The 25,351-nt window shown below is 40.2% G+C and overlaps 2 protein-coding genes across 14 annotated transcripts in view; both read right to left on the bottom strand.

Annotated features, from left to right (window-relative positions):
• Window positions 1-25,351, bottom strand: part of LOC144002689 (uncharacterized) — a 119,543-nt gene that overhangs the window by 52,008 nt on the left and 42,184 nt on the right. For all 13 annotated transcript variants that reach the window (XR_013278795.1, XM_077498117.1, XM_077498116.1 and 10 more), the window contains exons 2-3: window positions 13,785-13,886; window positions 11,669-11,767 (exon numbers count right to left, since the gene is read on the bottom strand). Coding sequence is in view for 12 of the 13 variants with exons in the window: in XM_077498117.1 (XP_077354243.1) it covers window positions 11,669-11,767; window positions 13,785-13,886 (201 nt within the window). In the remaining variant the exon portion in view is untranslated. The remainder of the gene's footprint in view (window positions 1-11,668; window positions 11,768-13,784; window positions 13,887-25,351) is intronic.
• On the bottom strand, window positions 4,636-11,196 carry LOC144002272 (uncharacterized). Its single transcript, XM_077497342.1, has 3 exons — window positions 9,559-11,196; window positions 9,381-9,482; window positions 4,636-9,300 (listed from the first exon to the last, which is right to left on the bottom strand). The coding sequence occupies exon 3, from the start codon at window positions 9,119-9,121 to the stop codon at window positions 4,874-4,876; it is 4,248 nt and encodes a 1,415-aa protein (XP_077353468.1). The 5' UTR covers window positions 9,122-9,300; window positions 9,381-9,482; window positions 9,559-11,196; the 3' UTR covers window positions 4,636-4,873.

The raw sequence follows: 25,351 nt of genomic DNA, 5'->3' as shown, positions 1-25,351 counted from the left end.
GTATACGGACAACACAATCTCACAGTTCAGAGTGAATTTGGCCCAACACATTGATCTCGAAGGAAGTTGGGAGGTGGCCCTGACTGAGATTTCATACCCTCGTAGTTGGATAAACGTACCCGAAAACCAGACTACTTTCTATATAAAAGATATGACGCTTTCCAAAGCTAAGGATGCAAAGAACTCCGAGACAGCTAGGGGGTCTGATAAAAACGAATTTGTAACCCACACCTTAGATATTACATCCGGGGAATATGAAGATCTTGACAAGCTACGAGAGGCGGTTCTGTATATTATAAAAAATAAAATAGGCAACCAAATTTTACTCCATTACGATATTAATATGCGGAAATTTCTTTGGATGTCGTCAACCGGATGTTATAAGATCCGCTTTAATGCACCGTTGGCTTACATACTTGGTATGAAGGAAGGACAATGGTTTACTATAAAACCTAATTGGTTACCTGCCCCGTACCCAGCCGATATAAAGGCGGGTCAATACCATTTATACGTTTATACAGACGTGGTGCAACACCAGATGGTAGGGGATGCCTATGCTCCGTTATTGAGGACTGTTCCGATCGAAGGGAGATACGGGGAGTTTATTTTTAAAACTTTCAACCCTGCTTACTACCTGCCTATTAGTAGGAGACATATTGAAGAAGTAGGAATACAGATTAAGACGGATCAGAATCAGCCGGTTAATTTTAAATACGGAAAGATAATTATTACCCTGCATTTTAAACCGAGGTAAAAAACAATGGTCGTGATGGAGACACACCCTGACCTGTATCGCTTTGTTAATTATTACGAAACCCAAGCAGGAGGGTCGCTTCCGGGTTTTCACGGGGCCCCTGTGCAATATGGGCGAGGTTTGGGCTCCATTTTTTCTAAACTTTTCCGTTTTGTCGTACCTTTAGTCAAAAAAGGTTTTACAGTAGCGAAACCTCACCTGCAGTCGGCGGCTAAAAATATTGCCATGGATGTAGCAGGACGTGCGATGGAAAGAATACAGAGAAGAGAAAAGAATCAAGATGGATCCGGGTTAATGGTTTTGGCTCGAAGACCTTCGAGGAGACCGATAGGTCAGAGACTGGTTACTCATAAAAAGCGTAGGCGTGCAGTCAAAAGGAAATCAGTCTCAAGAAGGAAGCGCCGAAGAAGCAACGCCGACATTTTCTCTTAAACAATCTGACGAAAATGGCTCTTTTACATCACAAGTCGCAAGAATGCACTCTGTCGGAATTAGATTTGTTCTCACCCCCAATGACCCAACTTTCGATAGAACAAAGCCAATACGTCGAAATTTCACCCTTATCAGCTTTGACGGAGCAAGGACCCATTGAATTCTTCATACCGGGGGACGGTTCTAAATATATGGATCTCTCGGACACAATGCTTTACCTGCGTTTGCGAGTAACACACAGAGACGGCTCTCATCTGGGCCCCACCGACCACGTAGGCATCATTAACTATCCGTTAAACACAATCTTTACCCAAGTAGATGTTACATTAGGGGATAGACTCATCTCACAATCAAGCGCTACTCACCCTTACAGAGCTATGATTGAAACATTGTTAAACTTTTCAGAGGATTCTCTCAAAAGCCAATTTAGCACAGCCATGTTCTTCAAAGATACACGAGGGCGGATGGATTCAACATCGCTCACGGGCAACGATGTTAATGAAGGGCTGGTTCACAGAGCCCAATTGATTGAGGGGTCCAGGGAATTTCAACTCCTAGGCCCCATTCACTCGGATATTTTCTTTTGTGAGAGATACCTCTTAAATAACGTGGATCTAAGGCTAAAGCTAACAAGAGCCAGCGATGATTTTTGTTTAATGAGTCCCCCCGACGCTGATTGCTCTCTGAAGATAATAGGAGCCACCCTTTTTGTAAAAAAAGTAGCGGTCGCACCGGCCGTTTCTTTGGGTCACGCAGCGGCTCTCCACAAAGACAACGCGCTGTACCCCCTATCGAGGATCAACGTAAAGACTTACTCTATACCCCAGTTATCGAGGATCTGCCATCAAGACAATCTCTTTTTGGGACATACGCCAAAGTATGTGGTTTTAGCACTCGTCAATCACAGCGCTTTTGTGGGGCGGAAGAATTTAAATCCTTTTAACTTTGCCCACCACAATATTGAATACCTAGCCCTAACTCAAGAAGGGCGGCAGATCCCATCTAAGGCGTTTCAACCCCAATTTAACGCAGGAAACGCAGTGCGCGAGTTTCATAACTTGTTTTCCTCGACGGGGAGGTTTTTAAAAGATTTACCTCTAAGTATAGACCACGAAGACTTTCAACAAGGCTATGCTCTGTTTGCCTTTAATCTAAATCCTAGCCAGGACACAGAGGCTTTATCCCCTGTGTCCAGCGGTACACTCAGATTGGAGATGAGATTCAGGACCCCGCTTCCCCATACCGCCACACTTATTGTGTACGCTTGTTACGACTCTATTTTAGAAATTAACTCGAAGAGGGAAGTGTTAATGGACTATTACTGAGGAGATGAACGGAAGGGAATTGGAGAGTTTGATGACACGTTTACAAGGACATTTATTTGGAGGCGTTTACGCTTCGGACGAGTTATCCTCCTTGAAACCCTCGCCCCCCATATACTATATAGTTAATACACACCCCCGCTCTAAACCCGGAGAACATTGGTTGGCTCTCACCTTGGAAAAGGACGACTCTGCATCTTTTTTCGACCCCTTCGGCTTTCCCCCTGATTTTAAATATTACCCACAAAGTATAAAGTCTTTTCTGGAAAAGTATTCTAACCGTATAATTTACCATAATCGCCAGTTACAACACGAACTGTCAGCGGCCTGCGGCCCTCATTGTGTGTACTACCTGAGCCATAGAGGGTGTGGAGAGTCTTACCAGGATGTGATGGACTGCTACACCGACGATGTAATCAAGAATGATGCTATGGTATCTGCTTTTGTTCGGCGACACCGGTTTTTTACCTGCAAACCATGCGGAGGACAAAAATCATGTTCTTTCAACAAATTTAAAAAATGTCATTGTCTGTAACGGATTATGTTTTTCAAATCATTTATTCAATAAAAGCAATTTAAAAGGCAATACAGAGTGATGTGTTTTTCCTTACATAAAATAAGTGTCATATTTAAAACCCCTCCCACTTTATAGTCGAAGCAGTCCGTTTTCTTTTCTTTTTCCCGTTCGAAGATTCCTTAACAATGGGATTAGGTGTATATGAGCCGTTTTTTAGACGTCTCAACTCCTCGCGTGCATGTGGGTTAGAAACCGTTGTTTCGGGTATATTGAGTTCTGAGAGGGTGTGTAGAAACTCGCTCCAACCTCTAGGACCTTGCGATGAAACATTCTTGCCGATGAGATGTTTGAGTAAATCAGTCATGTGGGATCCTCTGACGGGCTTACCTCTGAAGATGAATTCGCTGCGAGGAGTCCAACCTCTTTCGTCGGTAGACAGTTTTCTTAAAACATAATCGGCGTTTTTACGGTAACGAGGAGGGATTGTTTGGACGATGTCGAGCCAGGCTTCATTCTCCAAGCCCGTCGCTTCATCTGATGGGGATGTGTTTGATGTCTCAGCAGGTAGAGTCAGGTTGATTGGTCGTCGTTCGTTTTCCCCTTGTTTGAGCAACCCTAAATATCGTTGCATCAAGGATTGGTACTTTTTAATTTTCTCATACTGGTCTAGAGAACTATCTTCTAGGACCTCCTTCATTTTAAAATCCAAATTACGCTCCGCCGTCTCTCGAATGGTTGGTTCGGGCCTGCTTAAACGTTCCAGTTGGTGAGGTGAGACAAGAATCATTTTCTGAGCTGTTCTCAAACTCATATTGGTTAAAGTTTATTTATTTATTAGACCGCCTAAAAGACTTCCGAGGACAGGGGCGAATGCCCCCAACAAGGGTAAGATAAAACCACCCTTTTGAATCAAGACCGCACGTTTTTTCTTCAGACTTTTTTTCTTATCGGCCAATTCTCTGATCACCTTCTTTTGCTTTTTTAGCCTCTTATACTGCGAAGGACTCAGCGGTATGTGACCTTTTAAGAGATTTAGAGCAATCTCGCAGAGAGCTTTCACCAAGCTAGCGGGACCGCGCAAAAGTATGTCTTTACGTTTCTTGGGCTTGGAGTGAAACAAAGTTTTGAGCAGCGGAGCATTTCTTTTTAAAAGCTTCGACATCTTATTAAGTCTTGGGTATGTAGACGGTAGGCCACTGATGAGCTAGTAAGCCCGTCCTCAGTCTATATTGATCTGGACATGTCGGGGTTAAATCCACTAATAAATACCCGTGAGCGTCTTTGGTAGCGTCTTCAAAGCTTTCCAAAAAATACTTTTTCTTTGAGGGAAATATCTGATTAGCCAAAACACTCGTTTGTAATTTATCACGCGGGTTTTTAAACAACACCATATAATTACTGTTGAGGCTGATTGTCCGGCTGTATTTACCTTGATGAAAAATGTTCTGCGTTAACATGATGACGCTCATATTCCTATGATGTCTATATTGGGTAAAAATTCTTACCACCTCAGGGTGGTCCGACGCCTGAAAGATGACGTCGTCCAGAATAACCAAATGACTTTGACGCGCTGGAAACAAACTTTCATCCTCAAAAGAATCAGGGAGACCTTTCACAAAGTTAATATTTTTATTCAGCTTTTGAAGTTCCTCGTACAGAGGTTGAAAAGAAGTGTAGATCCATACAACATTGTCAGGAAGACTTTTCATAACATGGTTACAATTTTCCAAGATACTTTTTACAAAATATGTTTTTCCACACCCGCTTGGTCCAGATATTAAACAAGAAAAGGGGGGTTGAAGCCTCGGATCAAAATCAACTTGATTTAACTCCATTTCACAAAACACACTAATAACCGAAAGGCAGGGTGTGTCCGTGGGGGATAAGACGTCTCTTGTCATATACTACCCTGAACTTTTTCATGAATGACCTGTTTTTTAGGTGAAAACCCTTTTTGTTACGCACGATAGTGTGTTGAGGCGTTTCAATCGTTCTGGTTTGTGTGCCTGATGAGTCAATGTACCCTTCGACTAAATTCTTGATGCTGTCAAAATTGACGCGTTTGCAAGTGTCATGGGTCTGAGTGATACCTTTTACCTTCATTACCGTTTTCATGCTGTTCCTAGTTTGGTAGGCGTAACTTTTAGGACCCGCTGAAACAAACTCCTGAATGCTATCTCCTCCCAACTCGTCAGTCAAATCCCCCAAATAGTCACCTAATTCCAAAGGACTTTCGCCGTCTTTGACTACATAGACGAGGCTGTCCGTGTCGGTGTACAAAACACTCGTCTGCAGTCGCTCCAAATATGCGTACATTTTTAGACGTGCATAAGCCGTGGTCATGCATGCTGCAAAGATGTTAGCGGTTTTGGAGGGGGGGACGTTGCAACGTCGGTGGTAGCTGTACTGCACGATCGACCTTTGATCGTTGAGGAAGTGAAAGGCTTTGATCTCGTACAACCCCGAAAATAACAATTCAAAGAAGCGTTCTGTGCTGCTTACAATCTCTGTTTTATCCAAATTATCACGCTGTCCCAATTTGCCCCAAAAGTTGTTGAGGCATAATTTAGACACCTGCCTCTTACCCGCATTCACATTTATTTTTGAGGGGTCTAGTCTAATACCTTGGTGAGTCTCATAGTTTTCGATGTACTTTTCCCTACCTGCCTGATCAACGACGTAGGAAGGATACCCCGAGGCCTCTTGCTTCCCTTTTAGGAATGTATCGATGTATGCTTTGAAGACGTCGCTACTCGACGAGTCAAAATGCCACACCTCCGTAATTTGTGATACGGTGTAGCCCAGCTCGAGAGCCTTGTTGAATTCAGGCGTAACCCAAACACCGGTTAAGGCTCTCTCGTCATCGTTATGCGAACACGAACTTTCTTGATTGTTAAGTTCTGCGCACGTGCGACAAAGTGTAAACACCAGTTTACCTCTTGCCGTTTTGTAGGGCAGCAGGGGGAAATAGAGGCCTCGTGGAGGGTTGACTTTAGCTCTGATGAACCCGAAATACTTTTGGGGGTCATCGAAATTGTCGTGAATGATGGTAGGATGTCCTAACGGATAGGCACATGTGCTGTTGACAAAAGGATAAAGCGATGTGACATCGACGTACATTACACGTTCACCGGGGGCAGCCGTATAATGTAACACGAAGGCATTCGTTCTCCCTCCAAAAAGAGCTTTACGTGGTATAAGAGGCTCAGGGAATTTTGAATTGCGCAAGAACTCTCTTATATCCGGATTTGACTTTTTTAACCGCAGCCACTCATGCTCCCACATCAACACAAGCTGTACACCGTGCTTGACTTTTAGATCCTGTATTTTCTTTTTAACCCTGTCAAACTTTTCTTGAAACGGTCGTTTACTCATAGGACACTTTTGAGTAGGATCGTAACATTCACGGCATCCGTGATAGAAACATCCGAGATATTCCCATACATATTTTACGCCGTCTATCAAAGCGTACCCGTCTACATAGTACTGCCCGATCTTGACCTCCCCCTTGTTTAAGGCGTGAATAATAGGTATTTTTTGGCTGTGCGCCACCCACATTAGGTATTGGATCGAGTCGCGTGAGAATGATTTGGATTGTTGTATGTAATTATCGGTCGGCGTAATAGCCAATGTTTTAGGTGTTAGGAAATTGTTCCGGAACACCTTCATGCAGGAGGAGGCGATAGTTACAGAATTGAACGGGTCTGTACCAGTCGCATTAAGAAACTCCTCTCTAAATTTCTCACAAGCTGTCGCCAAAATATTCACATCATTTCTACAGTACATTAGAGCTTCCTGAGCAAAATTGAAGGTTCCCTTACACGCTACCTCGTACCATTCAAAAAACTTTGTACGATGGACCGTCGACATACGCTCTATCCCATAATATTTTGGATCAGGGTAGGGACCGATGTAATTTAAATGGTCTAGAGAGCTAAAGCCATGGGGGAAATACCCTTTAGTTTGATCGATGAAACCTAGAGCTTTAGGCAAGGAGCTGAGGGGCATCGTGAGGAAGGACAAGGAGTCGATGTACCCCAGTTTGTAGTCCGTATCTGAGAAACAAATGACTTTGCTCCCTTGCATAATGACGCTGACATTAACCCCCATGTCTACCATTTTGTTTAGAATGATGTAAGCGTCAAAACCTTTGGCGTTGTGAGCGATTAGTTTAGACTGTTCAAAACGAGGGTTCCTGACATAATCAAGAAATTGTTCGACGCAATCAAGACCCAACCAATGTTTTTCCACCCCCTTTGTCGATTTGGTACACACTAGGTAGGGTTTGTGTTTACCGTCAGCACCTACGAATGTTTCAAAATCGTAGTAAATTATTTGTTTACAAGGCGCTTCCGGTTTTAGAGGCTGCATGTAACACAGATGAGGGTTTCCTCTCGCCTCATCACCGCCCTTAGGTAGAACCTCTCCACATACTGTGCATTTGGCTTGAGGGCATTTATGTTTAACATTCTCCCCCTGTGATTTGACGTAATATTCCACACTGCATTCGCTACATTTTTTGTATTTCTCACAGTTGCTAGTCTCGGATTTTGAGGTCTGTCTGCGTTCTTTGTGTTTAACGAAGCAACTCTCGTTCTGACATATTTTGTTACAATCGTTACAATGAATGGCTTTGAACGGTTGTTGTTTGCAGGTAGGGTCGAGACAGATGTGACAATGCCCCTCACAACTATGTTGTTCTTGGTTTTTATGCCCTTTGTAACATTGTCTGCAAAAGTAGGATTTCCCTATGAACTCCTTAACCGATTTTATTCCATAATAGTGTCCGTCTAATAGCAGTAAGAACACTGAGTCCTCTGATTTGGGGTATTGTGTCTCAAAAAAAGACAGGGGGCGTTCGCAATCCGCTCTATAAGCTATAACGATTTTGCGTTTCACAAGCGTTTCAAATTTGTGTACGTCCCTCAGACTAACGGCAGTCTCACAAGTCAACCCCACGCTTTGCTGTAAATAACGAGCCCTCTGTGTAGCCTGATCAACAGTCAACGATCCGTCAAGCAGGTATGCTAACGATCTAGCAAAGCATAATTTATCATCTTTGTCATACGTTATGTACAAACATCTCTTCTTCTTTTGAACCATTTCATCATTTGTAGTCAAAATTAGTTTGCGTTTGGCACCTCCTCCGCCATTAACATCAAATACAATCTGTACAACAAGTTCTAGACTATTGTCGGCCAGTACCTCTGTATTAGATTGTGCGATGCGATCTAGCAAATTATGGACTGCGTCAGTTACGTCATTCGGGTCATTAACAGCATCTAGGTAACAGTGCTCCCTCACATTTTCACCCACTATTTCTGCTTGGACTATATCACCGCGACTAGTCGATCTGATTACCTCCTGCACAGCTTCATTCAAATTATTGCCAATGTTTGTGTAGAAGGCTGCAAAATCAAGGGGGTCTTCGGGTCTCGTTGTATTTAGACGTCGTCTTATCTCCAAGTTGTTAAAATTCGGACGCCTAACTTGTCCCCCCACCTGTCTGTTTGTGTCTGAAGATTGTTGCAAGGTGGATTGTGTACTGGGGGTTGGTGCTGGGGGATGTTCTGCTTGAATGTGTCGATGTACCCGAGACTGTTGTTGGAGGTCTTGTCTAGCTGGTGTACTACTACCACCAGCTTCTGTCTGTTGCGTTTGATTGTGCGTGTATGGTTGGTATTGAAAGTTTTGTGTATTTGACACAAGTGTCTGCTGGCAATGTGTACTTCTGCTACCTTCTACATGTTGCGTTTGATTGTGTGGGTGTGGCTGGGAATGTTGTGAAAATGATACAGAGGATTGCTGTTGGTCATTTCTATGTATGTCTGGTTCAAGTATGTCCTCAACGGCTTCGCCGTTTGAAGATGACTGGTTAAGACGTGCAAGAGCCCTCTCTAAAGGATTAAAGAAATCAATAAAATCCTCAATGTGTCTTATAGCCACAAACGGATCGCCATCATCGTCGACGATTTCATCAGGCATTTGAAAAGGCTCGATTTGCATAGAGATCTCATCGTTTAAGGCATTTACAATTTCAGCCAAACCTTGACCTACATTATCTAAATCCATGTCACCCCCCTCAGAGTTTTCCATTTCAGATTCGCTTTCAATCGGTGGAAACCCGACGAATTCACCTTCCTCTTCGGCCCTCACGTTTTCACGCCTTAATAGCTCTTCTTCTTCTTCTCCTTCTTCTTCTTCTTCTTCGTCAGATATTATTATGACCTCAGGTTGAGCAGTCTCTGGGACCGTCTCGCTCAGTATATCACCACCTATAATCATACAACATTACCGGTTCATTTAAAAAATAGTAATACATAGGTTTTATTTTATTTAAAAAAAGGAAATTTACCGTTCACTCCTGCAGGTAATTCGTCATCCAATTCTTCCTCATCACTCGTAATTACGAAAATCTCCGGCTGTCTAATCCTCTCGTTCACATCCTCATTCAATTCTGTAAATATCCATTACTAACAGTTAATTTTAAAGCAAGAAAAAGCTCTAAATGTTTCAAAATAAGAAATACTTACGCCGGATTCCTGGCACAACATCGCCATCTTGTGACGCTGAATAATAATACAGTTGAATTTCATCCAACAACGCTTCTAATTCTGTAAAAATTCAAATTTAAAATAAGAAAATACGAACTCATTCACTCATTCAAAAAATAAATAAAATAAAATAAAATAAACTCTCCTAACTCTATAAAATTAAAATAAATGTAAAACAAAAATACATATTGATACAGACTTATTCCAAAATCTCTCATAACTTAAAAATAAAATAAACGCTATAAGTATAAAAATAAAGGCATGCATCATTCCATTAAATAAATAAATCACTCACTAAGATGCTTGCTTTTCCAGAAGCTTCATTAAGATGTAGGGTTTTTTTATTTCATAGCAAAAACATTAATAGAAGTGAATATAAGTGCCACATTTGTATGAGTATATATACATATATAGATAATATCAAGAGTTAATTACCTTGATTCATCTTGGAAGCTCAGAGCCGATACCTCTTGAGAATTTTTCAGAGAAGTGAGTGTGGCATTGCGAAGGCCTCATATTTATACATAGAGGAGGGTGTGCAAAACGCAATTTAAAATCCATAAATTTCTATTAGACCCTCAGAAATGACCCTCACAATTAGTTGCGTGTCCGTTCTTCTTCAGCCTAATTTAATTTTATGACCAGCAACCCCTCTGTTCTCACAGGGGGTGAGGAGACCTGCTCACCATTTTCCTTTTGTAAAATTGATACTGATATAAATGTAACCGTCAGAGTACATGCTTATTTTTGTAATATATTTTAGGAAGCGTTGTCTTTCAAACTAACAACATTATAGCCATCGTTTACCTCACACTTCTTCAGCCGCCCGTCTGTCCTCACACTTCTTTGACCCTCATGCAGCCATATATGCGCGTACGCGCACACAAGCACAGACATACATTTGACCTCCCCATGAATCTTTGACTGCATATGCTTCCCCCTACTCACAGAAATATTGAACAAAAATGTCAGATAGTAACTATATCAGTAAGGGGAAATTATATAGTTTTATCCGTTTATTTTCAGATTCAACCCCAGCAGTCACGAACGACTCTTACAACATTTTTACATATAATGTATAACTTCATATTTTTTAATTTCATAATACCAACCACCGTATCACAGTTTAACCTTACCTTATACTTCTTGTTTTACAACCTCTAAAAATACAATCTTTGAGCCGTGTTTGTGCATACTTTTCCCCCTTCACCATAATAGAAATGGCTAGTACTTTTCCCCCGGCGGTTTTACCCATACTAAACCACTCCCTCCGATCACGTCATTCAATCTCATTATTATTCATTATTCACTCAATCTAGGGGGGCGTGCACCGGATCCGGAAGTTAACCAAACAATTAGCATTTGAACCCGGGTCAGCCATGATATCTGCAAAAACAGGTAGGAACACCACCTACACATCATCCATCTTCATTAAGGGGTCATTAATCTTCATTAAATGACATCAGGAAGTCATTAAGGGTCATTCATCTTCATTATATAACACCTGGAAGTCATTAAAGGTCATTCATCTTCATTAAACGACATCCGGAAGTCATTAAAGGTCATTCATCTTCATTATACGACATCCGGAAGTCATTAAAGGTCATTCATCCTCATTAAACGACATCCGGAAGTCATTAAAGGTCATTACCCCTCATTAAATGACATCTGGAAGTCATTAAAGGTCATTAACCCTCATTATATGACATCTGGAAGTCATTAAAGGGTCATTAATCTTCATTAAATGACATCAGGAAGTCATTAAGGGTCATTAATCTTCATTAAATGACATCAGGAAGTCATTAGGGGTCATTAATCTTCATTAAATGACATCAGGAAGTCATTAAGGGTCATTAACCCTCATTAAATGACATCAGGAAGTCATTAAGGGTCATTAACCCTCATTATATGACATCTGGAAGTCATTAAAGGGTCATTAATCTTCATTAGGGAGGGGTCATGACCCATACATGACCCCCCTAATCTAATTAAGAATGTCATCCATCAAATTTTGACAGAAGCGGCCTTGTAATATTCTCTCTGGTGACAAAGCAATTTTATGTCATGTTTCTTCAGTGAGCAACTGTACCTTGGTGGTGGCTTCCAGTTCGATACCAGAGTGGAGAAGCTCCAGGACCATTTTCACGTGACCCTCTTTAGAGGCCAGATGTAACCCATTGAGACCATTCTTTGGGAGGGGAAAAAAAGAAGATGGATTTAATCTCTGGAGGCCAACAGTATTACAAATGTATTCCCTTGAAGGGACTATCTGCATCGCTAAATGTGTGCAGTTCCACTGAAATAATCCTGTTAATAATCAGGATTAATATAATCACGGACCACATTACTCTAAAGTCATACATCTCTGATGGCAACTTAATGAATTAATCAGCAGTGCTCTTTGAAGTTGCCGCACTAATACAGTCTTCTACACAACTTTTATCCGCATAAGTCACATGGGTGACTGCCATGGCTGGAATACAAAGATTTAAGATGATGTTTGGAGAACTGAGCCTTCCAGCTTTAAGGTGTGTTTAAAAAGCTGCCAAACTTGGCTATCTGTGTATGACCTCTCAATCCTAATTACAAACTGCAACATATCGGATTTCTCTCGCTGTGCAGCACATACCTCATCTAGCTACCAAGCTCCTTTCTAAAAATAGAGAAGCTACTCTGTTCTGACAAAAAGCACACTCCATTGATAGTAATGAGCAAGCAGCCTTTGCTGTGCGAGTCTGCCCAACTGTCTCCCCTTTTTCCAAACTCGCTAAGACCTGACCACCAGGAGTCTCAGTTATCGGGACTGTTTTCATATTAGCAAGTAACAGGAAATAAAATCATAACCTTATGTACACTTCCTTACTAGTGTTTGTGTAGCGTGAACACGAATCACACATTCAATGTCTTGCATTTGTTACGTTCCAATGATGCAATAAGGTGAAAGAGTACAAACTTAAAGGCAGAAGACTGAAAGGATGTTAATATGAAATTCTGAATCACCACTTTACACAAAAGGTGAAATATCCAGAAGTCTTGAATTTTTAATTCTCTTTTCTGTCTTTTTTTTATTTTTTTATTAGTCCCACTGAGGATATCTGCACACAGACTTTCCTCCCAGGATATAGTGACATTATGTGTTGCAATTAAATGGTCCACTAAAGACTTAAAGTAAAAGACAATGTTTGCCCTCTGTAGTATAAAATGTCGTTCGCCAGTGTTTTCATTCAGGCTGTTTCATAATCGTGACCTCATTACTTGCGGGAAATCCTCGTACCTTCCAACGTGTTATGAAATCCAGGCGATCCAGAAACCCTGAAACAAGCTTATCAATTTGTATTTATGGTATTTCTGCATCTATCCATCCAATTTTGTCTTCATGAAGGTCATGAATGAGCTGGAGTCTACGCCAGCTGACTTTAGACGAGAAGCACCACGCTACTTCTACACAAATAAGGAACGTGGCAGTGGTTATTCTATTGGAAAATGATGTTTATAATTTGTAAAATAATAATAATAATCTTAGGTAATGAAATATGACATGAATTAGCATTGTTTTATGTTTTTGCAATGGCAACTCACCACTTTTTCTGGGACTTGAACAACATATTTCTTGTAAAAGTATCACATAGTCGAAGATAATTTGGAAATAATTTGACAGCATCCACTTCTGATGACATATTTCACAGATGTAAACTCACTACGGGAAAAGCAACAGATGTTGTGTACTGAGCCACTGAAGAATGAAAAAAAAACAAATACTGACAGTAAGATGCTAACAGCATTTATATTGAACAGCCCACTCAAAATGTAAATACAATTTACCGTGATCATTGAGACATTTTAGATTAAGCGTATTGGACTAAATTAATGAATCTTTTCTTCAGTTCATGCAACTTAAAACCAAATACCTCGTCAAATCAGATGTTGACGCCAGGCGTTTTCCCATCTGGGATGAGTTAATTCCATTTTTACTTCTTGGCTTACACTTGTGGCTGATTCAAGTATACTTCTGCATGTCAGGTGGCTGATTGCTGATTGGCTCTTATATCAGGTATCAAAATACTCTGACCTCTATCATGCAAATACTGTATACTGTATACTGAACTTGACTCAAACTTGACTTGAACTCCAAACTATCTTTGACTTTTGACTTTGTAATCTTTGACTGAACCTGTTCAAGTTTTCACATTTTTTGATACGCTTACTTGATTAGCTATATTGATGTTGATTCCATTCTTGATGTGATCCAGAGCTTTGTCCAGGTTGCCTGAACGAGCGGCGCGCAGAAAGCTGGTGGCTGCATCGGCCTGCACAAAAAAAAAAAAGACAGACTGTTAAGAAAAAGTAAACAATACACTTGAGCAGAGATTTCTGATCACAGACAACCATCCATTTGTTTCCCATATTGCATATCTACCCGGATTGAATGTTAATGAGGCATTGAATGAGAATATGCCCACACCAGATGGGTAAAAGGCAGCTTTGGAAACTCGCTATATTGGGTCACCTCTAAAAATTAATAGCCAGAAGAGTCGTACAATTTGGGGTCCAACCAAAATTTACTGAAAGAAGAACAAAAAATACAAAATTCAACCTCAAGTTTTGATGATCTTTTCCGCATAAATGTTGTCCTAGTTTCTGTAAACCACTTGGTTTTCAAACTGTTGAAAATCGTCAATAACAAATTTTACACAAGCTTACAGTGATGACATGATTAAATCAAATGTAAAAAAAACAAACAAACAAATTTGCCACATTTTCTGCTTCTTTTCAATGGACCTTGTGCTGCTACTTCTGTTGTATGAACCTTGGCCACCTGGGAGCAGTATAATAAAGGAGTAATGGTAATTGTTCTTCACAGAGGATAAATAATATACTCTCCTACTGTATGCTTATTTCAGTTTATTTTCTTTGTTACTATCTTCTCTAAAATGTATTGTTTGATAATATGTTTGGGTGTCAAAAAAGGATTAATTGGATTTGAATGATTTTCTATAGGAACTATTGCTTCAGTTTTTGTAAATTTTGGTTTTAGTCAGACTCTTTAGAACAGATTAATTACAAAACAGAGGTTCCACTATACCTCTGTGGAAGAGTGTAAAAATGCAGGAAATTTGTTTTTAAATTCTACCAACATTTCTTGTCAACCATAATCACAGACCATATTGTGTTCCATTTTGAGGTTCTACTGAACTACCGACAGCACAAAGTCAAAATATCACAATCATACTTGATTCAAAAATGTAACTTCATTTGCTTTCGAAGCTGAAAGTGCTATATTATGATCGGCATTCAGTATACAAAACTTAATCCACAAGCACTTTGAAGCACAACTACAGTATGTAGGACAATGTTGGTTGAAAGATTCTTACAATAAAGTGTCGCCCACACAGCGCGCCATGCAGGCATACTGTAGCTGAGCACGCATTTTGCCACGAGGCGTGCTGTCTGCCTGTCTGATCTCAGAGGGAAGTACGCGCGCTTTGAGTCTTGCAAGTGTGTTTGCATGACTACCTTTATTTGTATTCATTCACCAGCCAATACCGTGACACATGTGACCTGCGCAATGAGAAGCTTCCAATGGCCTCGAGTGAAAATATTGCACAATGCTCCACATTCTCGACTCGTTCCTACGCTCCTTTCAGCGGCATCATTATGTGTCAGTGTGAGCTGTTGATTCTGACGGCTTTGATTAGAGTGAACTTCTCTCTCACATCTCTTATCTCCATTGCACCAGGAGCAGAATATGCGCTCCATGCGATTGCATCTTCAAACAAATGAGATCATTTGCCCCTCCCTTCCTTTCCATGCACAAGTCCAACTGAACCTCGTTTCAAATCTGTTAAACAAACACTGTTATCAATTCCATTATGCAATCTGATTAACTTCTTGCCGCTTGAAAACTGTGAATTTCAACTCTCGTACACAATTACACTCTACCTGGATCAGCTTTGTCGCATTTGTGGTGAGGTGAGAGCACATTCTGACATGGCTAGTGTTTGCAACATCTAAGGTGGAGGAGACAGGTTATGAGAGCAAAGATCAGGATATTCAAAAACACTGTAAGCTAACGATAAAGAATTCTGACTATTCTCAGTAACTTCAGAGCTTTTTTCTTTTTTTTTTTTCAAATATTCTGAATCCAAAAACATCTCACATGATGGATGCACCAACCAAACTATAAATACAGTGTATTGGGGGGTAATAGCATAAACATACCGTAGTGCACAAATATCTACAAATACAAATATAAAAAAGGACATGGAAGTTGAAAAACAGAGAGTATTTATATATGAAAATACAAAGTAACAACGAGAGAAGGGCAGGATGCAAATGGCCTAGAAGAAAAATGTTTACAAAGAAACCTTGACCAAGAAACCTCAGCTAAGAAACCTAAACATACTAACTTATATAACAGAATAAAGGCCCATATGACAAATATAGGACCTATAAGAGTGACAAATGCAGGACTATAGCATCTGCATGGCAACTGACCACATCACCACTATCACTGGGGACAAATACAGGACAGGAACAACCACAACCAAAACAACAACCAGCCAAAAACAATCTAAAACAGAAACAATTGTGACCTTTTTTTTTCCAGCTAGCTGGCCCTCTGAGGTGAATTTGAAATCTGACTGGTTAAAGAATTGAATTGATAGAATAGATGGCTGGGAATAAATCTATGCAATTTCATGGAACAAATATTATTACAAAACTTGGTTGTAAATGTAAGTAAGTCGTTCTGATAGTATTTAGGCCAGCAAAGAAAGCCTTGCTAGTGCTGATGTCTAAAAACTGATAAATAAATATCATAAAATTTCAACAAAACTGTTTTCTTTTCTATTCTCCTGCTGCATACGTAATGAGTCCCCTCCCACCACAATATAAGAACTGGAGTGTCTATTCGGTTATCTTGCACAATTGCAAGTCAGTTCTTTGTTACAGTATGTACATAGACAGTGAAACATCACCAAGCGAGGAGGTGACCCGCTGCTGGCCCATCCACCGCAAGGGCTCGTCGGCCAGCATAGTGATATACACAAGAACCTGCTGTATTAATTTAATCAAAATTGAATACTTTTTTTTGCCCCTTTTGAGATCAAGTACCTTTACCAAAACACCGAATCTGACGGAAAAACAAAAAAAAAAGTTTCTGCAGAGGTGGAACATTAACAACAAATCCATGGACCCCACCGGTAGGATACCTCATCATAATGCAGGAACCGTCAAACTGCAGTTTAGAGTACGTGCAAACAAAATTGCTTTACAAACTCCATCCGAACACAACAGTAACATTGGTAACATCCATTCACAAATTGAATGTCATATCTATACATTTCCATCCAGGAAAGTAGTACAGATCGATGTCAAGATGAAGTCACCACACCGAGAATTAAAAATCAATAGCTTGGCTCCACAGAGTAGCAGCTGCTCCAGTTTTAATGGGTAGATGCCGGAGTAGTAGCACTTCAGACTCTTTGGTACAAGACAGTTCGAGTCAGACATAATACTTGCTATGTTGCTAAGTGCTAAGTTTAATTTACATGTTGCATTGCTTAAAAATTACAACTTTCCTGTTAAAGTAGTTGACTTGCATCCCAAGTCACAGTAAAATTGCATATGACAAAGTTTTTGCCATTTGAAAAAAGCCTTCATGTTACATTTAATTAGGTAGAAATGGCTTGAAAGCCTCAACGATACGCAAATAGGGCAAGCAGGATGCATGTATACACACTTTTTAATAGCAACAATAAGAAGAGTTGAAAACATTATCGTGCAGTTCATGCATATTTTAGCATAGTGTCTCTTCTGTTGATGAGACTCTTTCATCAAATGTGGCAAAGCTCCGTGATGCGCTGGTAACGAAACCGATTAAAACAAGATTAAAAATGAAAAATTAGAGTTCAGTGTCATATTGGGCTATAAAGCCTGCTTAATGCCTGTAATATCTCTCAATGTTTTAATACGAGAAGCATTTCATACGTGGAATGTATTTTGCAGAGCGCCAAATTCCTCATTGCCTGTGAAACAATGATGAGACAGATCAAAACCAGGATCTTCCTGTTGTCTCTTTGTTGCCTGTGCTAAAGCGGAGCATCTGAAATATTTATAGCCTGTGTCAGGCCACTGTTTCAGCAAGCCATTACAATCAGAGCATGTTTTTTCTGACTTTATCATGTATCCCGACCCTTTATATACATTTTAAGGGATTCAAATACAACAATGGTACAGCACATGCAAAAGAAAACACATACACACACAGAAGTTCATCTTAACAACATGCATGACAGTTTGAGGTCACATAAAACATTATCAGTGGTACAGTGGAACCTCAAATCTTACAAGACTTTAAAACGGGAAGTTAACCCCAAAAAAATCTTGACAATAATATTCTATGGAGCCCCACTAGTCTAAATACGGCATTGGGGTTAATATTGCGTTAGTGGAATATGACTTAAGCAGCAAAATCCAACAGTTTCATCAGTATCAGAAGGCGGCCATTTTGCCACTTGCTGCCGAGTGAAAAACACATCACAGTTGCTTAGATCTCAAGTAACAACCAATCACATGTGAACTGTGATTGGTCGTTGCCCGAGCCCTGAGCAACTGTGATGTCATCTTCAGTCGACAGTAAGTTGCAAAATGGCCGCCACTGAGATGGATAAAAACGACTGGATTTTGCTTCATAACTCATTTTTCCATAAATGTCATATTAATAAGAGTATCATGTTTGGGCTAGTGAGGTCACATATTATTGTCAAGAAATATTTAAGGTTGGTCCATTTTCAAGAGCTGGCGAATTTTGGTGACTTCGAAATTGGTAGTGGAAATGATGACCCAATAGCTGTGCGCTGGCCCCGGGCCATCAGGGCCCCCTCGGCCAGTAGGAGCCTGGTTTGGTTTATGCTGGTGATAGTCACTGCTCTGGAGCAAATATTTCCAAATATGATTGATTATTTTGAAATCAGTACTAATTGCAAGGTTAACCAATATCATAGAAAAAATTGTGTTGGACTTTACAGGTTCTCTTGTATAATCAATCGAAATGATACTCAGGAATACATGACAACATTATTTAATGAGATTGTTCCTTATAAAAATTAAGTAGGCCAAATATAGAAAGAAGAGTTAGGAGGCATCTTTTGGTTTTGCAGTGAAGTGGAATACTCTCACATGTTTCTTTTAACTGCATTATTCATTAGCCTCCCTTTTAATTTTCTTAGGCAGAATCTTGTTTCTTACGGTCCAACACTATGCAAGAGCGCACTGGTTCAGACTGCAGACAAGACAGATTTTCGCATTTGTCCTCTTATTCTTTGGCATTGTTTTAAATCTCATTGGTATTTGATTACGTCACAGGGTTAGCCAGCACGTGAACACACAAATGTGTCTTCAGTCGCTCAGTCACACGCCATGTCCACATTTCTCTCTTCCCACAGCCAGCCTCCCCTCTCGCGCTTCTCGTAACCTTTCAATATTCATGAGCACTGCAGAAATGCTACCTGCAAGGCATGCTGGGTAGCCCTAAACCTCCAACCCTCGGCTGTTGACGTCATCACTTGCTACTGACATTCTGGGCAACCGGCCCTCTCCCAGTAAGCAGACCAGAGTCCATGTTCCTTGGCCAAGAAGCTGATATTTTTGTGCAGTCATTTTTAAAATCCATAAGCCTACAGATAAGAGTCATGTGTGCATAGCTAATGTAAAACACTCACAGCTGCACGTGCCTCCCATAATGATAATATACAATCCTTATGACAGGAGTGAGCAGTCAGCAGAGGGAATGATGGATAGGAAGGAAGAAAGGGGAAGACAGGAAGGGCATATAGAAGAGAGGGGAATGTTAGAATACGGCCCAATGAAGCCATTAAGGACATAAAAAAAGAACAAACAAGTGAGAGAGGAGAAGGATGAAGTGAACGATCGCTGAAGAAAAGGGGGAAGCAAGAAATGCAGGTAATAAGGAATAAATGCGCGAAATTTTCAATAATATGGAATTTGATTATGGCCAATGATATCAAAGGTTGATATACAGTAGTGGAGGCATAATAGGTTGGCAGGTCCCAAGAGACGAAGCAACGATTAACGATTTTTTTTCCCCCCTACTGTAAAATAATAATAAAATAAATACATAAAGTAAAAGATCAAAATACTCTGAATTGTAAATTGAATTGTATTTATTTATTGATTTATTTATTTACATGTGTTTAAGTTTGAATATAAAGTAAAGTAGTCACTCTCCATGTCTTGCTTTTCCTTTTGGTTTTCTTCAAATCTTTTATTTGTGAATGGGGGATAGTGACAAGAGAAGATGTTTGAGAGAAGGATATGCACTAGAAGTTAGCATAAAGTACTTATTTACAACAACAGGACTCAACAGGTGAATCAGAGGTCAACCAGCATCACAGAATGGGTTGTGTTTGTACCTATTACCTTCAGACCGATTTCTTGACTAACTGATGCTGCCTACATTCATCAAAAATCGAGTGACTGGAATTGTGCTTGGTCTGTTCCACTTGTGCATTTGAATGAAGCTATACTTGAGCTCCACCCACTGCAAGAGAGAAGAGGTCAGAAAAAGCTGCTGAGCAAGAGGTCTGAAGTGGCGGAGATGCTGCCACTTGACCAAATATAGTGATAGAGCTCAGTGCATACTGATTGGATGGGCTATGCATTGATCACTTTAGTAATTTTGAGGTATAATCAATTTGTAACGCGGATGTCTTTCAGAGGTGTATCTTAACTCATTCACTCTCAGTCATTTTCACTGAAGCAACCCCCTTTGCTCCTGGTTGTTTTACTGGATTTTGCAAGGCTAACAGAATATTGTGTTCTACTGCTATAAAAACATGGAACCTACCGAAAGAAAGCTGAGGGTCTCTTCTTTCATCAGGAAAAAGAAGTATATTTCTATCTGTTTCCGGTTTGCAGCAATTAGCATTAGACTATAGCTAAGTTTCATCATTATTCACAAATCTGTTGAAAACACTGGGGGAAATAGCGTTTTGCAACATGGCCCTGGTTGATCTCTTATATTCTGCTGCCACATGCCGGCCGTTTTTGTAATAACTACCATTGCTTCAAGCATTCTCTTTAGTTCAGAAGCTGCATAAAAAATAAAAAATAAAAAAACATACAAAAAAATATAAATATGTCTTTGGGAGAATGGTGTTATATAAAATTGAATGTATTTACCGTATTTTCACGACTATAAGGCGCACCTAAAAGCCTTCAATCTTTTCAAAAGCTGACCATGCGCCTTATAATCCAGTGCGCCTTATATATGGATCAATATTGAGCCGCAACAGGTCTCGCTGTCAAGACGCTATCGGTGACCCTGCACGATCGGTGACGTGCATGTGCAAAAGATCCCGCCATCTTGGATCGCTAGCTAATACTAATACTTTACCTCAGAGAAAATAATAAAACATCTGTTTATTCATTTTGGGAGTGAATGGAGTTGTCAGAAAGCTGGTTTGTAATCTATTCATAAAGTTTGACTGACCTATCTGACTGTTTTGTTGACATTCCCTTTAGCGCAGCACCATCTAATGGATGCATAACGTAACCCCAGCCTCTACTGTAGCACCTTATATATGGAAAAAGTTTTAAAATATGTCATTCATTGAAGGTGCGCCTTATAATGCGGTGCGCCTTATAGTGCAGAAAATACGGTATATGTTTTTGTGAGAAAATGAGTTAATAGCTATGACTGCATTGGAATAATAGGTGTTTAAGGTTATTCAGATATTCTGTTACTTGGACTTATTGTTAAAATATGATATAGAACTTTTTCATTTCAAGTTCTCTTTCAAAGAATGGTGGGCTTTCATTTTGTAACATGCTGCTACCCTGACTCATGAAATATCCATACTGATGGTCAACACAACGCTCTGCCAGGCTTCTTATTGATTGTATATGTATATTACCAGCAGGTGACACTCCCACACATTATGAATTACTGCCAGACAGACTCTTCATAAATATGCAGCAAAAATGCATGTGGTCTCTTCTGAGCCACGTTTTACACAAAATTTCAAAATCCTTTTGTTTAATTACAACCATAAACATGCAGCATCACAAATTGCCCTGCTGTCAACAGGCGGTCACAAGAGCTGACATATGCTCCTCACAGCAGGACGTGAAGCCAACACCGGCAAATGACATCACGTGGAATGGAAATCCTTCCATGTATACACATAATTACAAAATAATAATTGACAGTCAGGGTTTGAGTTATGTTGGGGTTCGTAAAGCTGCAAAGACGCACACTCAAACGACTCTAAAGCAAAGCCAAGCCAACTTGTTTGCATTGTGTGTTTGCGGAAGCAGTAGGTTTGAGTCCACCCCGATGAGGCTTGGTGGGTCATCAGTTATCACACAGCGAAAGAGAAGTACCATCAACAACATGTTGAGAGAAGATTTGGGGCTGGGGATTAGAGAATGTTGGATGAGGGTATTTGTTATATTAAAGGGATTCATTATATTAAACAAATGAATGGGGCACAAGATCGCAGGAAGGCCATTTTTTAAATGTGTTTTATCTTCTTTTTTTTTTTAAGTCTATCGTGTTTACCCTATTTAGTGCTGCAGGAATCTGGAGCTTAGACAGACAACATCTGAGAGTAGTCGCCAATCAGGATGTGTAAAAAAGTATTAAACCAACATGGTAATATGAAAAAATATTTGTATGACGTATGAAGAAGTATGAAGAATGAGCAAATAACCTTGACATGCCACCACCAGAGACAAATGTGCACTGAACCTCACTGCTAGTCTGATGCATTTCTCGAGGTGCCAACTTGTGCCAACTGTGATTCAGCACTCTGCAATAATCGCAAGGGATGTTTCAGCCCCCAAGGAGCCATTTATCAATGGGACAAACATTTCCAACTGTGGGGGTCAGACCTGAAGTCCGCGAAGAGTTAGAGCAAGAAATGTCAATGTGAAGCTGAATATTTCATTTTCAGCTTAAGATAATGAGGCTATAGACACATTTGAACACAGTGCACCGTGAATTGATGTTGACTACCGGTACATGAAGAAGCACATATATTTAAAAGACACAGAAACGTGATCAAACCAAAATACAAACAAATGCAGACAGTAAATATAATCAAGCGTCTGCGACATAATGTTTTCCAGAAGTCAGATCACGATAAACCGGTACCGGGTAAGATGGAAAATATAGGCCAGAGAAGCTGACACATTACATTACCAGGAAGCTGCACTTCATTCAGACGGGCACCAATCAACCTTATCACTCAAATACCACCGACTCCTGCTGACAGAATCCAACATGTGACATTACAACATGCAACGATATACGCACCACATCCAAAATCTCAATCCAACCATTTTCTATGTACCTGTTTAGGGTCACAAGTAAGCTATCGCCTATCCAAGATCACTTCAAAAAACAGATTTACACCTTGGACTGGGATTCACGACATCCCAGCGTGGAGACTGAACCCATAGTGCCGGTACCAAAGTCAGGTAAGTGTACTGCTACACCACCTAAAACATAACTGTTCTTCATCAATGCTGCAGGAGCAGTTAGTAATAAAAGCACGTACACGGCATCTGAATCAAGGCAAGGGAGTTTTGATTTTTCAAAGACTGTTGCATCACGCTGGCGCTTGCAAGAGGCTTTATGGATTCTTTCTCTAGTTTACAGTGTAAAGGTCGATGCTACAGCAAGGATTATGATCTCCTCAACGAGTGGTCTCCCTGTATTGGCTCAATTAGTCACTGGTTGGATCCTTGCTTTTCACATCACAGAGAAAAAAAAATGTGTAGTTACCTCCATTCATAGGTGCTACTGCTTACATGCTGACCTTCAAACTATAGTGCACCCATATAGATAATATGATAGACCATGAGACAACTTTCATAGCAAGATCTTTATAAGGAGAAAAACATGGCTAAAATCCCAAGGACACCGCTCCTGCCAAATTGTGCTGCCATGGTCACCAGAAGGGACAGGAGAGTAAACGCATCCTTAACCGTCCAGCTGACTGACGTCCCTTGATTCTTGGGGCTTTTCTCCATATTACAGTTGTCCTTTTAATGTTGTATTTCATCCCAATTTCACCTTCAGTTCTGCATTGGTTATATTGTTTAATATGATTCCAAAAATTCTGCACCCCCCAGTTGCGTTGCAGTAGATAAACTGAACTCTTGGACACCATTTGCAGAAATAGGGTAATTTTGTAGGCCTGGGTCAAGGGGAGGATCCAATTTGGCTTGATCTGAAAAGGTTTGGGAACCTTGCTTCATAGAAAGGCAGTTGCTAATGTCACAGACTAGATAAGCATGATCTATAGTGTAGATCATTTGCATAATTTTGAGTGATTTAAGGAATCAAGGCAGGAAAAATGTCAACATTTTAGACATTTGCAACAAGTCTGTTGTTGGACAGGGGTGGTGTCCTTTGGGAAGCGGCCTATACAGCCTTCCTGGGCGATAAGAAGTGCTGATAATGCAGGTAAGCTAGCATGCGACGAGGCCGTGGGGAGACACGGTTCTGTTGCACTGCTACCATGCCTACCGGCTGCACTTGGAAACTGGGACACAGCTTGTGGAAATCGAGCCAAAAAAAAAAAACATTCAAAAGACATTGACATTAATTTGGAGCAGTGCAGTGTGGGTTCAACATTCCACAATTGCAGCCCCCTGCTGATGATAAAGCCATTTTGGGATATTTCAGGCTATAAACACTCATACCAGTTGTGTCCTTCAAATTAAGCAGGCTGTATTTTACAGCACCTTCAAATTCAATTTGCCTTAAAATGCAGACGTGAACAGAGTACTCAGTGTTTTCTTTTTCTTATAGTGTCCATCAAAACAACCCTTGTTTTTTCATTACCATGTTTGGCATGAGTGAAGCAACCAATACAATGGCCACAAGAACCACAGGTTGAGTGTGTGGTGTGAACTGTAAGTGCCATCAGTTGGTCAAATACATTTCTTGACTACATAATCTGTTTAAAAGGTTTTGCTGGACGAGTAATGACTTTAAGTTCAACCACAGTATGATGGAGGCAACACACTGAGAATCAAATATTCCAGTTCTAGAGAGCAAATGTATAACATTCATACAAGGAGAAATTGCCATAGCTTGAAGCAGTGGTGTCCAAATTACGGCCCGGGGGCCATTTGCGGCCCACAATCTACTTTTCAGCGGTCCATAGCATATTTTAAAAAATGACGTTTAACATGGCCCGCAAGGCTAGTTACGACAAAAACAAAAAATAAAATAAAAAAAAATTTAAAAAAAGGAGGTGGACAGAATGAAAGTGGTGGGTGTCAAAAAATAGGTGCCACTGCTAATAATAATTTGGTTTATAAAACCTTTCTAAATATGCAAGGTACAAATAAACTATGTACAACTAAAATAACACAATTACTCTTCAAAACACTGTGGTGAATAAAGATACTTCTATTTTAGAGGCAAAAATAGTTTATTCCATTTTTTTGTTGTGTCAAGCTCAGATTTTTGAACATATCACATTAATTATCCTCAAGTAATTGTTCTAAATCTTACTAAAAATGTGCTCTTGTTTTGGTTCTGAATTTTAAAGAATGGATTTGCCAAATGTTCAGTGCAGGGATGGATCTAGTCTAGTACAATAAAGGGCCATGGGCCACCCCAAAATCTTCTTAACTATTTGTCTTATCACCTTCAACTGAAAGCTATTAATGTAGCAGTCTATCAAATTAACCAGGAAATATAAACAATATACTAGAGCTGCGAGCAGCTATA

Source organism: Festucalex cinctus, chromosome 15, assembly GCF_051991245.1.
Source record: "Festucalex cinctus isolate MCC-2025b chromosome 15, RoL_Fcin_1.0, whole genome shotgun sequence".
NCBI lineage: Eukaryota > Metazoa > Chordata > Actinopteri > Syngnathiformes > Syngnathidae > Festucalex > Festucalex cinctus.
Note: the sequence above shows the minus strand (reverse complement) of the source record. Positions and strands in the feature narration are given on the sequence as shown.